The following is a 14,530-nucleotide window of genomic DNA, read 5'->3' on the forward strand; positions in this document are numbered from 1 at the left end:
CAACAGGGGCTCACTCAACCAGAAGCTCCGGGAGAACAGAGGCTGGGTCTGTTGCTCATCCCTGCATCTCTGATGGCGCCCAGTAGGTCTTAAGCAAGTGCACATTAGCCCCTCTGCACATCCCCTGATAGCTCTCTCTCCTTTTGCGGCTCTCCTCTGTACACACCCTGAACTGAGAGGGCTGTAGGGAGCTAGGGTGGCAGCGGCTGCCCATTTCTTCCTCTGCCTTCAAAGCTAGGCAAGTTCCAACTCATACATTCGGAAATTTACAAAAGGAAGGTCCCAGTCTGAAACGTCCTTGGTGCTAGGCTCCAGCTCCCTGTTTTTCCCGGGTTCAAAACTCACTGACTCCCTGGGCTCCAAATGTCATTTATTGGCTGTGGGGCTGCTGTTAGAAGAAGAACCACTGGGGTGAGCCATATCAGGGTGGTGTGTCTGGAGCGCCCCCAGCCTGGGGCACCTGCGAAGGTGTTTAGGAGCTGGGGTTCTGCCCGTACCTCCCCTCCTTGAAGTCTGATTTCAACTTGGTTGCTGGTTTCTATTCTAAGATTGGTGAAGTCAGAGATAGTGTTGACAGCTACCCGTTCGTAAACAATTCGATTCGTGTTTATCTCCCCAACGAGACTGTAAGCCCCATGAGGGCAGAAACCATGGGGTTTGTACGGGGTCTCTTTGGCTCAGCTCTGTATCCCTAGTGCCTAGTGGATCTCATAAAACAAGGAATGAATGAATGAGTGAATGAATGAATGAATGAAGCTGGACCAAGCCAGTAGATGGCTGCTTAGAGACTATTGCCTTGGGAGGGAGTCTCAGAGGTCTTAGATAAAGGGTCTTTAGGGCTGGTCTTTAGGACCCAGCCTCCCTTTCTGTCCTGCCCACCTGAAGAAAGGAAGGAGTAACTTGGTTCACATTCTGATAGGTAAATATCCACAGGAGCCCAAGGGGCAGCTTCTCAGAGGGAAACATTATGAATTAACAAATATTACAGAGGCTGAGATGGGGCTTGGGACTGGAGAAACGAAACAGTAAGTCAGCCACCGTCCCAGCTGAGCTTAGGAACTCAACAGGTAAATAAGCAGGTAAGAGCAAAGGTCACATGGCTGCCCATACTGCCATTCCAACTGAACAGAGGTTAGGACCTTACCAGCGGACGGAGCGAGCTTCCTGGGAGTTTAGAATTGGAGGCTATCAGGGAGGGCTTCTTGGAAGAGGTAGCATGTGCAAAGGAATATGGAAGGTGGTAAGAGTTAGACAGCAGGGAGAGGCATTCTCAACAGGGCACAGAGTGTGCAAAGCATGGAGGTGAAGAGGGGAACGTGGTAAACAGGAAACAGTTAAATGGGGCCTCATGTAGGAGGAGAGTCGGGGGTGAGGCTGGAAAGACGGGAATGAGGGATGGTAGATTTTTAATCAGGAAAAGCTCAGACCAAAGAGAAAGAACTTTAATTATTTCCCTCCTTAAAATTGTGATGGGCTAAAATTTATCAGCACGTGAACCTTCCTAGCCTTCCCCCCCTCTCTCCTCTCCTCCTCTGCTCTGCTCTCTTCCCTGCCCTCACCTATTAACAAGGGCTCTGGACTCACCTGTTTAATTTCTTCCCTCCCCCCTCCCTCCAAGGAAGGTATTATTTTTGCCCAACTGGTTTTGGGGGCTTTTAGGATATATAGAACATCCAGAATGGGGTGAAGCGGTCAAGAAGTGGATAGGAGAGGAAAACAGATTTCAATAAGGGTTGTTGCGGATTCTGTGTCCTCTTCAAGGTGTTTGAAGGTCACAAATAAAGAAGATGAGTGGTTGAAATGTTCGCAAGTTGCTAAACTGTCTTTATTTGACAAAGCACTGTTATTGGACCGCATGGGTTATAGCCTTCCTAGGGTTCCATTCTTGCGTGTTCGTGCTGCCATCCTCTTCTTCTAGGTCATGAGCTCTTGGAGAACAGAGGGTAAGTCTCATTCACCATTGTCTCCCCAGCCCCCTGGGCATGGCCTATCTCAGAAGAACAGTTAGTAAATATTGAAACTAAAGAGTGATCAAATGACCCAGGGTCCAGGCAACAGACTCCACTCCGAGAGAGTATTCTGTCCACTGCTAGTCTTAGGCTTTGCTCATTATCTGTCTGTCTGTCTGTCTGTCTCTCATTGCAGAAGGCAGATCTGGCCGTGGCCCCCCTGACCATCACCCACGTCCGGGAGAAGGCCATCGACTTCTCCAAGCCCTTCATGACGCTCGGTGTGAGCATCCTCTACCGCAAGCCCAATGGCACCAACCCCAGTGTCTTCTCCTTCCTCAACCCCCTGTCCCCTGACATCTGGATGTACGTGCTCCTCGCCTACCTGGGTGTCAGCTGTGTCCTCTTTGTCATCGCCAGGTAAGGGCAACACCTTGGCCACGGCTCTGGGGTATTTAGGGAGCCAGGCAAGTCCCCACATCCTCAGGCCTTGGCACAGAAGGCCCAAGCTCAGGCCCCTGCTGTGCCTGTTCCTCTCTCGCTCCCTGAGGATCCTTTCTTGTCCCTCAGGGAACATTCCATGGTCCCCCAAGCTTGAATCCTGGTCTGTGTCCATGACTGTGAGAGGCAGCAGGTGCACCCCAGGTCCTATGAGCAGGCTGGAGAGGTGAAGACATTGCCCATAGCTGTACCACCTGTGACGCAACACCCCTGCCCATTCGATTGCTCACAGGAAGTTGACTTAGCACATCCTTGCTGGTGGATGGTAGGAGGAGGTCACTAGGGGACAGTGTTTACTGAGCACTTAAGTGTCTGCCAAGCACGGTGCTCTGTACGTCACAGCCATTATCTAATTTAATTGTCCCAGCCTCCCGTGAAGAGGAGACATCTGAGGCTCAGGAAGGCTCCATACTCAGCAAGGCCATCCTAGCAATAAGTGACACATCTGGCATTTAAACTCGGGTCACCAAGTGTTTTAGCTACGACTCACATCTCTGGCCACCTGGACCTCTGACCTCTGCCCCTGCCCCGAGCTGTTGGCTTCTGCCCCCTCCCTCCAGGCTCCAGCCCAGCCCCTTCCCCGGAGTCTTTTTTCTCTAAATCCTAACAATGTGCGAAGAAAGACTTCTCTGGAGAGGCAATTTGAGATCCAAGGACTGGGTGTTTCGGCCTTTTTTTCTCCCCAGCCTTCTTTGAAAGCCTTTCCCCCAGCCCACTCCCTTTCCCTCCCTCCTCCTGCACAGACAGAGACCAAAGGGAAGGATGTGAGAGATGAAATTGTCCTGCCTCCGAAGCCCTTTGCTGCGGGCCGGCCTGGCACTGCCTGCCTGCTCAGCCCAGCCGGCAGCCCGGCCTGCCACAGAGAGGCCTTCATTACGCCTCTTGTCTCTGATGGTCTAATGAGCCTTTGAAAGCCAGGGGCCCCTCTCCGGAGCCCTCACCGTAATTTTAGCAGCTCCAGCCGGGCTCTCAGTTCCCCACCCCCTCGAAAACAGCTCGAGCTTTCCCAGCATCGGTTCTGCCTGTTTGATGTCTGTCCCATCCCCCTCCAATCCCAGCCTTTCATCAGCTGCAGCCAAACCCACTTTCCACCCGCTACCTCCTGTCCAGGAAGGTAGGCGCTCCTTCCCAAGGTCGCCTGGAGAGACTTTCCGGGAGACGGGATCTCTCGGGCTGCTAGAATGACACAGGACACCCGAGGAGAGAGGAGAGGGACAAGGGTCTTGGCCACAGAGCCGTGGACAGCATCATAGTACAAGTGTCACGTAGTGTAGCGCTCTCACAGTGCAATCCACACCCATCCTGCTAAATCCTTACAACAGCCCTGTAAGGTAGGTGTAGGTATCCCCACTTTACAGAAGGAGAAACTGAGGCCCAGAGAGGTTACGTCATTGCCCAAAGTCGGAAAGCTTTTTCTTGGCAGAGTTGGGCTTCAAACCAAGACTTGCGAGACTTCAAATAAGGGGAGGCAAACACAAGTGCCTGCCGGGGCCAGAAGGAAGCATGAGGGAGGGGTGGGGACTGAAGCAAACTGGAGGGCACATGCCTGATGAGAGGAGCAGTGGCTCCCCAGCTCCAACAGGTGCGCTAGGCAGGAATGCAGGGCCAGCGCTGCAGAGGTTAGGATTTTTAGAGAGATTCAGATTTTTATGTGACGTTTCATAGCTTTTACATGTGATGACTCATTTGATTTTTTGCGACACTGTCAGGATCAAGCACATCTGTAGGGCGGATGTGGCCCTCTGTCCCTGCTCCATGTGGGCTGCTGGATTTCTGGACACAGCTGCCCATACCCCCAAGAGGTGGGGTCTGCGAAGGGTGGGCAGGTCTCCAGGCCCCCTGCAGGGCAGCTCCAGCATAGCACAGGGCTACCCATCTCGCAAACTGGCCCAGCCTGTACCTGTGCAGCACCAGGGGTCTAGACATTGAGTAAGGGCTTTCTCTGCCACCAGGATGTTCTGCTTCGTGCCTGGTGAGGTAGAAGGAAAAAGGAAGGGAGTAGGGGGCACTTTCTGACCACAGAGAGCAGGACAGTTGGCGCTCGTGTTAGGAGATAGCCCCAAGAGCCTGACCCGGGAGGCAGGGCTGGGGGTGGGCTGCCACTCCAGCCCCGGGAATCACATTCCAGCCAAATCCAGCACAGGGGAGCATGCCAGGGAGGAGAGGGTCCCTGCCACAGTCAGCGTTCCGTCTACACCTCCATCACTGGGCCTGGAGTTTATCCTTCTCCCCTGAGTAGAGACAGGGTATCTCCAGGGCAGCCTCTACTAGCTCCCACTTACTTGCAAGCCTGGGAGAACCGCTTGCAGCCACAAGCCATGAATCCAAGAGCCGCCATTAACTCCAGGAGCACCTTCTTCACTGTCCAGTGCCCAGCCTACCCCTCTTCTCTCCTGTGGTCCTGGGGTTAGGGTCTGAGCCCTCCAGCCGCTGACTGCAGCATCTCCATCACCTGTCTGCCCCAAACCAACTCCCCATCTGTGAAATGGGCAGCCACCTCTCTGTCAACCTCTCAGGGGCTGGTGAGGATCCAGGCCTATCATAGCCCTTGATAACCAAGGGGCCCATTCTAGAACCAGTTGTTTTTATCATCATAAGCAATTCCACCACTGGGAACTTATCCTGTTGACAGTCACCACTGAGCCCCACTTTCCAGTCCACCCAAATCTAGAAAGCCTTCTCAGCAAAGCCCTAGAGGACAAGGCCACCCTATGGTCTGGGTGCCCACGGAGGTGTGTCCGAGGATATTGCTTTCAGCAGAGTGTTCAACAGCGGGAAACGGGGACAGCCTCAGAGCTCCTCAGTCGAGGAATGTTAAGGATACCTATGAAGGAGTTATAGAGAATAAGGTGGATCCAGAAAAACTGATCTGCAAAGAGGCTGGTGACTTATTAAGTGGAAAACCAAGTTTAGGACAGAATTATAGTATGAGATGGTATTTTTTGCGTCAAAATTATCACATAAATCATGTATTTGTGTGTGTGTAACCGGAACACTAAAAAAGCAGAACTCACGAGATCTCACCAGGAATCATCCGCTTTGTCTCCCACCCCACCTTCCAGTGCGGTCAGAGGTGAACTTCGTGGCCCCGTGAAAGCTCTGCCAGGGCCTGTGACTTTTTGGCTCACTTCTAGGTCACAAAAACCTAGGTCTCTCTCTAAACCGCCAACATCCTCTTTCAATTCAGATATGAGGAGGTTCAGTCGAGTAGAGGCCTCAACATTTCCATCTCGTTCATAAATCAGACGTTTCCCCTCGCCCCCACGTAGGTCCCCTTTGGGGGGCCCTTGGAGTGCGTCCTTGGACTGCCCACTCCCCCGCTCAGCAGCCCATGCCCCATGGCCTCTCCCTGTTGGAGTCCCATGGCCCTGCGCAGATAGGAGTCAAGGTGGACCTGGGCTGGATCTCTCTTCTGCGTGGGCCATCTGGTCCAGGGAATCCATGGTGTCAGCAGGGACTCCTCATCCTGGCTCCACCTAGGAAGCACACATCAGCCTGGACCCTGCCCTCCAGACTTCCCAGGTGGCCTGGTCCACCGCATCTGCTCCTTATAGGGACACGCACTGAGCTCCCCCAGCGGTCCTCTGCCTAGTTTTGTGAAGGAAGAGGGGAGCGTGAATGCACAGCTTTCCAAAGGCTTTCTCCAAAAATCCTTCTCACCACCCTTCTCATCTCTACCCTCTTCATCCCGTCTCTCTTCTGTGTGGATTTTTAAAGCCTCTACCCGGTTTGTGGCCACTCTCTTTGAAAATCCCCATCTTAGTTTGAAGCCTCACTTTGGAATTTCCTATCCATAGGATCTTCCCACTTCATGAAAACAAAATTCTTCTCACATGAGCATGGGTGATCAATGCATAATTTATTAAAGTTTTTGGATGGGGGATGGGAAAGGAAAGTCACAACATCGCACTTAGAGCGCATCACACTTTCAAAAACAACCCCAAATGCCACTGGACGTGTCTTCTCATCTCAGCATCCTCCCGCCCAGCCACCACAGCAGCCTGTCCATCTCTCCAGCTGGAGAATTTTCTCCAGGGTCTCAGGCTGTCCAGAATGCGCTAGCTTCCTCCAGCTTACATTTCCTCAACTGGAACTCACGCAGGAAACAAAGATTCCCCATTAATCAGGACTTCTCTTCCTTAGAAGGCAGTGGGGGGGAGGGGTGGTTAAAATAACAATTTTTCCTGTCATACGTGCATTTGTATATTCAGAGAGGAAAAAATCTGAAAAATTAGACAGTACTTCATTCTCTTCCCCGGGGGGGGGGGGGGTGGTGGTATCACAGACTACATTCCTCTATCCTGTTTGAATATTTTGTAAAGAGTATGTTTTACTTCTTTTCCATTTTAAGTTGTTTTAAGTATACAAGTCATTCAAAAGCCCGTTCTCGTTTTTTAAAATTCATACAATACATATAAAGCCTCCCAGAAATTCTTTCAGCCATTCCAACTCTCCTCTCCAGAGGTACACACAAATGTTTTTCAGATTTGGATCCTTCCGGACCCTTTATATGCATTTATATACAAATGTACATAAACAGCGTATAGCCATGTCTGCAGGAATCTATTTGTACGAACGTGATCCAATTGTTGTTATTTTTATCCTTTTTTTTAACGAGCAATACATGAAGATCTTTCCCGGGGGCACGTCTAGAAGTAGCTTGTTCTCTTTTAACAGCCGCGTGATATTTCAAAGCACGGTTGTGGCACAGTTTAATCATCCCTCTACTGAAGGACGTTGAGGTTGTTTCCAGCTTTCGTTGTTATGAACCGTGCTTTGATAAACACCCTCGATGCCTCTCTTATGCTCACGTACGAGTGGTTTTCCTGGGATGGATCATGAGTCACAGAATTGCTGGGTTGAAGGGCGTGTGCACTTTTAATTTTAGGAGATGCTGCTGAATTACTCTTACAACCAAAAAAAGGCACTAACAATCAAGAACAAGAAGCAAACTGGCCCTGAGTTTCCACTCCCCGCTCCCGGGCAGAACAAGGGGGAAGCGATATGAAAGCGACATTGGCTAAACTGCCGTCTCCTACGGTGCGGACACCCCTTCTCTCTCGTCCCTCCGCAGCCCAGCCTCACTGCCGCTCACCCCTCTTCCTGCTGCAGGTTCAGCCCTTACGAGTGGTACGATGCTCACCCCTGCAACCCTGGCTCCGAGGTGGTAGAAAACAACTTCACTCTGCTGAACAGCTTCTGGTTCGGAATGGGGTCTCTGATGCAGCAAGGTATGTGCCCTGTCCCCGGGGGGGCCTCCTAAACCCAGGGAGCCCCTCAGCCTCCATGGAGTCAGCAGAACCAGCCCACCTTCCAGGGCATTCTCAGACCTGCTGAGCCATCAGAAGGCTGGAGACACCTGGGTACCCAGGTGCGCGGCTTTGCCCCGGGTCCCCATCCTCCACCACTACTGGTGCTGCACCAGCTCAGGGTTTGAGGCCGAAGCAGATAAGCCACCCCCATCCGTGGTGTGCAGGGCTCATCCTCAGTCCCTCCTGCTCCAGCTGCAGTGGACACAGAGCCTCCTGCTTGCCGGGGCCAAACTTACCGAAGGCCTCCCACCATAGATTCTGGCTGAGCATAGAATCTGGGCTGTGGATTGGGGGAGACTGGAGTCAAGAGGCTGAGTGGGAGGCCATCTCAGGAATGAGATGAGGAGACCTGAACCGGGAAGGTGGCCATGTGGGTGAAGGGCAGAGATGACGGACTAAGAGAATTCAAGAGGTGGCAGGGACAGTTCTTGGTGACCACCTGCCTCCCGGGAGCCTGGGAGCAGGAAGGGTCGCCTCTGAGGTGGGAGCTTCGGCCTGAGTGCGTCAGAGAGGGATACACAGAAGGACACTGTGTTCTTGAGGGAGGGCCCGTGCCTGCACCTGACCCCAGGCTGGTGGCCCACCCTTCAGAAAGATGTACAGCTGCTGGAATATCTCAGAAAGCAGAGCATCTGCTCTGGCTGCAAGGAGCCTGGTGCAGAGACACCATGGGCTGGAGGGCTGGCACAGGGGGAGGCCCCCAGCCAGGGAAGCTCCCCCAGGAAGAGCCCCCACCCCAGCCCTGCTGGCCAGGAGCCATGTGCTTATTGCTTCTGCCATTTCGTCACTTGTCCAGAGCCTCTTATCTGAGGGAATGGGTGGAGCCAAAGTCTCTGCCTCTGTTAGGGTCCCACTGAGGGACAGTAGGTGACAAAAAGGCAGGGGAGAGAAGGGGATCCAGGAGCAAAGAAAATTTCCTTGTCCCTTACTCATCTTTGTGTATCCTCAAGGCCCAGCCTTGGGACCAACCCTGGTCCTCAGTAGACATCCTCCAGCAAATGCCGAATGAATGAAAGAATGCATGATATTGTCCCATGGGTCCTGAGTGCCCAGGTCATGCCACGCTCTGTGCCGGGCTCTTGAAGGAAGGAGGAGGAGGAAGGATAATCTGCCTCCACCTGAGCAATCTCCCAGCCACAAGAGAGGCCAGGGCAGGGACCCAGGCCTGGGTCTGGTTAGGGGCCCAGCAGAATCGGGCAGAGCTCACCAAGAGAACAACCAAATTAAGTCCTTCTCCTTTTAGGGGTCGGCTCTAGCCCTAGCTTGGAGCAATCTGGGGGAGGCCCAGGGAGAGGAGGCCAGGGGTGGCTGGCTGGGAGGGGAAGCCCGGGAGCCTCAGTGGTCTCCAGCAGCTGGGGAGGGACAAGAGAAGTGCCTCATTCTGTCTCTGCTATTAACGAGTGTCCTGAAGCCTCGCCTTGCTTCTTTATCCATCGTCTTTGTTCGGTGACAGTTGGGAAGGACCTGGAAGCCCCTCAATGCAGTAATAGCATCTCGTCTGCCACCTCCTGCTGCCTTTCAAAGCACTGGCCCCTGATGTATTCCCCACGAGGTTTTGATTAGGAGGGAGAAAAATAGTTACGTATTTGAAAAACTCTCCCTTGAGTGATTTCTTTGAGAAAAAAAAATCATCCATATCAAAGAAGATGCTTTTCAGATTGCAGGTCCAAATATTCTGGAAAGTTCAGGAGTCACTTGCTATTTAAGTCTCTTGAAAGCCGCCTAGTTAATTACTTCAGTTAGAAGGTTTCATCTAAATTGTGCTCGACACCCAAGGTCGGGGAGGAAGAGTGCTCTGTTTCGGCAAAGAGCTTCAAAAAAATGTTGATTTTTCTCCTCCTGCAAAGAACCACATGGCAATCTTGTATTTGTAGACCGTTTGTATTTCCAACACAATTTCCCTCGAATTATATCATTGAAGCATCACGGTATTTGTGTGAGGCTGGGACAGAGGAAAGACGATTCTCCACGCTTTGCAGAGTCCTAGAGAGGGCAAGTGTCTGGAGCAAGATCACACAGAGTTAGGAGCTGGATTCACTCAAGAACCCAGGGCTTCTGACTCCCAGGGGTTCTGAACCTGGGACCACACGGGTGGTCCATGGGTAGGTATCAGAGGGTGTGACAAGCCTGTGTTGTGCGTGTGTGTGTTGTTCTTGTGCAGTGGTTCTTAAATTGTAGCCTGCCTCGGAATTCCCTGGAGGGCTTATCAAACCCAGATTGCTGGGCCCCACCCCTGAAGTTACAGATTCAGTAGGTCCTGGGGTGGGGCGTGAGAATGTGTCTTTCTAACAAGTTCCGAGGTGATGCTGACGGTGCTCCAGGAACCACACTTTGAGAACCCCTGGTCTAGGGAAAGGGTTGCCACTGTTACTAGGTTGTCGATGGAGTCCATGACCCAGAGGGCACAAGCAGCCTGGGCTCTGGACATTGTCGGGGACCACCTGTCTCCTCCCTTCTCCCAGGGTCTGAGCTGATGCCCAAAGCTCTGTCCACACGCATCATTGGTGGCATCTGGTGGTTCTTCACACTCATCATCATCTCCTCCTACACGGCCAACCTGGCCGCCTTTCTGACCGTGGAACGCATGGAATCGCCCATCGACTCTGCCGATGACCTGGCCAAGCAAACCAAAATCGAGTACGGGGCTGTCAAGGACGGGGCCACCATGACCTTCTTCAAGGTGAGACCCTCTCCCTCCCACGACAGCACCACGAGCCGACCCTCCTCCACCTTCCACTGTCCTCGTCTAACCACACAGAGCCAACAGGCTGGAAAACCCCAGGGCTCAGCCCCTCCCTGCTAGGGACCAGGTGACTCTGGGGAGCTGTGGTGAGGCGGCCACCTGGGCCCCAGCACAGATCCTAGAAGCTTCTGTATCTGAGACAAGCACATGAATGTGCTGTCTTTCCTTAAGTCATCAGAGGAGGATAGATGGAGAGCCGAGGCTGGAGAAGAGGGAAGGAAAAGCGTGGCTGGACGCACAAACATTCCTTTATCTGTTTATTAGTCAATGGCACTCAGTGAGTCTGGAAGCCCGGGTTGCTCCCTTTCCTCTGGGCCCTGGTTCCCCATCCCTGGCCCTTGCCTCCTTCCAGGCTAAGCTGCTAGGTGATGGATTGAGCCTCCCATGGGGCCTGGAGAAGGAAGGGATTGGCTGGGAAAGCCTTGTCCCTCCTGGGCCCTGGAGCCCACCAGCACTCTCCCCCACCTGGCCTCTCTGCATCCGTCCTTGAGCGTGGAACCAGCTGCTTAGGGAAGAGAGAAGAGAGAAGGAAAGGGCTCCCCCTACATGTTGCTGCTGCCACTGAGAAGCAGCTAACACGGCCTTCCTGAGAGGTCACTGCCCTGCATTTAGAGTGAGGGGAAGAGAAAGGCATTGTCAGGGGCATGGTAGGAGCTCTCCATGTATGTGTTCGTGAGTGTGAGCAGTACATGAGTATGTGCACATGTACAGTATATAATATCTGTAAATGTGCACTCGTGTATGCACGTGTGCACACGTGCACAAGGGTCTGCCTGGGTGGGTGCATGGGTGTCTGTGCTTGGACATGAGTGTCTGCACATGTGTGTATGTGTACTGGTGAGCATATATGCGTGCATCTCTGTGATCTGGGCATGCGGATAATGTGCCTATGAGTGTATACAAGTGTGTACCAGAGTGTCTACCTGTGCACATGCGTGGAGAGTATATGCATGTCCTTCTGCTTAAACATCCCCATGGCTGTACTTAGATTAGTGTGAGTGTGGGGGCACGGGCCTGTGTGTGTGTAGTAGGCCGTGTGTGTGTGTGATGGCTTCTGCACATAGGTATGTCTACATGTGTGTGTAATGGCCCATGCATGTGTGTGCATGTGCGTGTGTGTGTGCACGCCTGCCTGTGCCTACCCCCAGGCTGCGGCCCAGCCCTTTGACTGTGCCAGAGCATCTCTCATGCATTACACATGAGCCCGTCTCTAAGCAGGGCTCCCGATCAAAGGGAAGCGGCATAAATAAGCCCGGTGCAGGCTCATCGCCGCTGATTGGATGCCCTTGCCTCCCTCCATGCTAAGATGCTCAGATTGCCTTCCAAGAGCCTAGTCCCAGCTCCCCACCGAGCTGCTGTCCTCGGCATCAAGCAGCACCTCCCGCGGCCTGCTCCGCCCTCACCCACCTTCCCTGCAAATGGCGCGGTGAAGAGGGCAGGGGAGGGATGCAGATGCTGCCACCCAGCTGGGATGCTGGGGCTCAAGGGCCTTCAGCCAGAAACAGCAACTCCACACCCCCCTGTGGAACCAACTCCGCTGCCTTGCTCTCCTGGTCGCCAGTTAATTCCTCTTGATGTCTGGCCACGTTGTCTCCTGCTTTAGTTCACGGGAGGCTCTTCTTGCGCGGGCTGCCTCTTATTGGCAGCAGCAGGCGGACTGGGATGTAGGCAGAGAGGAGCCTGAATGTGGATACATTAACCCCACCTCAGTGATGAGTGAGAAGTACAACCACCCCTCCAGAAGGTCCCCGGACAAACTTGCTTCCTCTCACCCTACCACCCCCTGCCCTCCATAGTCAGACCTCCCCCTGGGCCAGGGGGTAGCCTCCTTATTGCCACATTCAAGTTAGAGCTGGAAGGAAACCTGAGTTTAACCTGGAGAAACAGAAGCCCAGAGGGGCTGAGTGATTTGCCCATGATCACACAGCAGATCAATGATGGAGCCAGGGTATGAGGTCAGATATTCTGTCTGCACACGCAGTGCTGTCTCTCACGCCCCCTCCAGGGTCTTCTTCTGGAGGGGTGGTCCTCTTCCCTGCCTGTGAGTGTGTATGGCAAGGCTGGCACTAGGGCTGAACAGGAATCAGCTCCAGACCTAGCCGTCAGATGTCTAGGAGACATTGGCAAAGTCAACAATAACAGTGACATTTATTGAGCTCTTACTATGTGCTAGGCGCCGTTCCAAGCACTTCCCCTGTATTGATGCATATCATCCACATGGAAACTGTTCTTATCATCTCTGTTTTACACATGATGAAAGTAAGGCTCGGGAAGGAAGCTGCCTTAATACTTCCTGGGAAATGCAGAGCTGGGGTTTGAACCCAAGCAGTCTGGCTCTGGAGCCTGTGCTCTTTGTTGCTGTGTCCACATCACTTCTCTGAGGAGCAGCCGCAGTCCACGAGTCAGCTGAGGAAGAGCAAAGCCACTGTCAGTTGAGCCTTATCCCCCAGAACAGCCCTGGCACGTCATGGTTGCTCAAATAACACATGTGGAGTGGATGCCATTGTTGAATTACAGGACGGAATTAAAAGATGGCAGGAACCAAGTGGGGCAAATGCAAGAGATCGTATTGACGACAGGAGTCGAGCAGGTAGCCCCCTGAATGTCCCAGGGTGCAGGGCAGATGGACTCCATTTCTGCCATTGGCATGTGTTCCTAGTTAAGCTGCAAACCTTCTTAAAAAGCCCTCCTGGCAGAGAACAGAACTCGAGGGAGAGAAGCCATTCCTGTCGGAAGACAACAGCAGGAAGCGGGACACGGGGCTCTCGAGGGGTCCCCAGCTCCCTCGCCCCCACCCCACAGCCCGGGAGACGCGTGGCTAGAGGCAGCCTCGCCACTCCAAGGGAAAATTCATTTGAAGAGTTGTCAGGGAGCAGCAGACATCCCCAACAGCAGCCCCTGTGTTGTCCTCCCTCCGTCTCGGAAGATAAAAATTAATTAGGAGATGAAAAAGGAGGCCTTTGAAGGCACTGTTTGGCTGTAAAAATATGTGGGCAAAATGTAAAGGAGGACGTCGAGAAAGCGTGCTCTTCCCAGGGAGGGCTGGGCAGCTTTGAAGGGAGAGCATGTCAGAAGACAGCTTCTCCAAGGATTTCGCCCTCTTTGGTGTTGCGGTCGGGGAGGCACATCCCACGTGGGAGGGACTGTGTGTGAGGGACAGCGATAAGGAAAGCAACGGGAGCTGGGGCCAAGCATTGCAGGCTCCCCGGGTCCCTGGCATTGTCCAGCCCTCCCCCTTGCACAGCCTTGGCCTGTCCTAGCAACTGAGCCCCGACGGTGCCTGGAGAGGCCTTCCGGTCCACTGCCGGGCTTCCAGCTGCTCAGCAGACTCTTCCCTTAGCTGGAGGACTCAGCAGGGTGCTCCTTGAGCCCTGCTTCCAGTTCCTCCTGCTCCGTCTGCTGGCCTCTCTGATAGAGCCTTAGGCCTGCCTCACAGCAGGGCTGCACAAAATGTGGTGACCAGGCAGGATTCAGCGTGGTGCAGCCTGGCACAGCCAAGTCACGTCAGCCTTAAAGTCAGACAGACCAGGACTTGAGTCTTGGGTGTTGTCTTTGCTGGCTGACCTTGGGAAAGTCACTTCACTTCTCTGAGCCTCAGTTCTGACAGCTCCCCTGTCTGACACAGATACTGATTCCCACCGTGCAGTAATTAACAAGAGGATTCAATGATCTATGGTGTGTCCAGGGGGTAGCCCGGGGCCAGGCACACAGCAGCACTTGAGTCGAAGGCCTTCTCCCCTGGATGCCCACCACTTGGCTGACCCAGAAGACAGGGAGACAGGCTGGATCGTCTTCTCCTTTTGCCCCGTAGTCCCCTCCTGAGGCAAAGGACTCAAGTGGAGCACGCTGGAAAGGGACCAGCCAGTGGGCACCTGGAGAACTCCCTTCCTGCCAGGTCCCTGCGGATTGAGCCTCTGGGCTTTGTGGAGGACACTGGTGACTCCATCACAGGATGGCTGTCTGCCTCTCCACAGAGCTGAGCATTTCAGGAGGAGCCCAGAGGCCCTCCGAAGAGAAGAAACCCA

General features: G+C 53.4%; 1 protein-coding gene across 2 annotated transcripts in view; it reads left to right on the forward strand.

Annotated features, from left to right (window-relative positions):
- The window catches only part of GRIK3 (glutamate ionotropic receptor kainate type subunit 3), a 215,522-nt gene that overhangs the window by 188,781 nt on the left and 12,211 nt on the right, over positions 1-14,530 (forward strand). For both annotated transcript variants that reach the window (XM_023633274.2, XM_070249124.1), the window contains exons 11-13: positions 2,146-2,369; positions 7,563-7,681; positions 10,225-10,442. In XM_023633274.2, coding sequence (XP_023489042.1) covers positions 2,146-2,369; positions 7,563-7,681; positions 10,225-10,442 — 561 coding nt within the window. The remainder of the gene's footprint in view (positions 1-2,145; positions 2,370-7,562; positions 7,682-10,224; positions 10,443-14,530) is intronic.

This window comes from Equus caballus, chromosome 2 (assembly GCF_041296265.1).
Source record: "Equus caballus isolate H_3958 breed thoroughbred chromosome 2, TB-T2T, whole genome shotgun sequence".
Taxonomy (NCBI): Eukaryota; Metazoa; Chordata; class Mammalia; order Perissodactyla; family Equidae; genus Equus; species Equus caballus.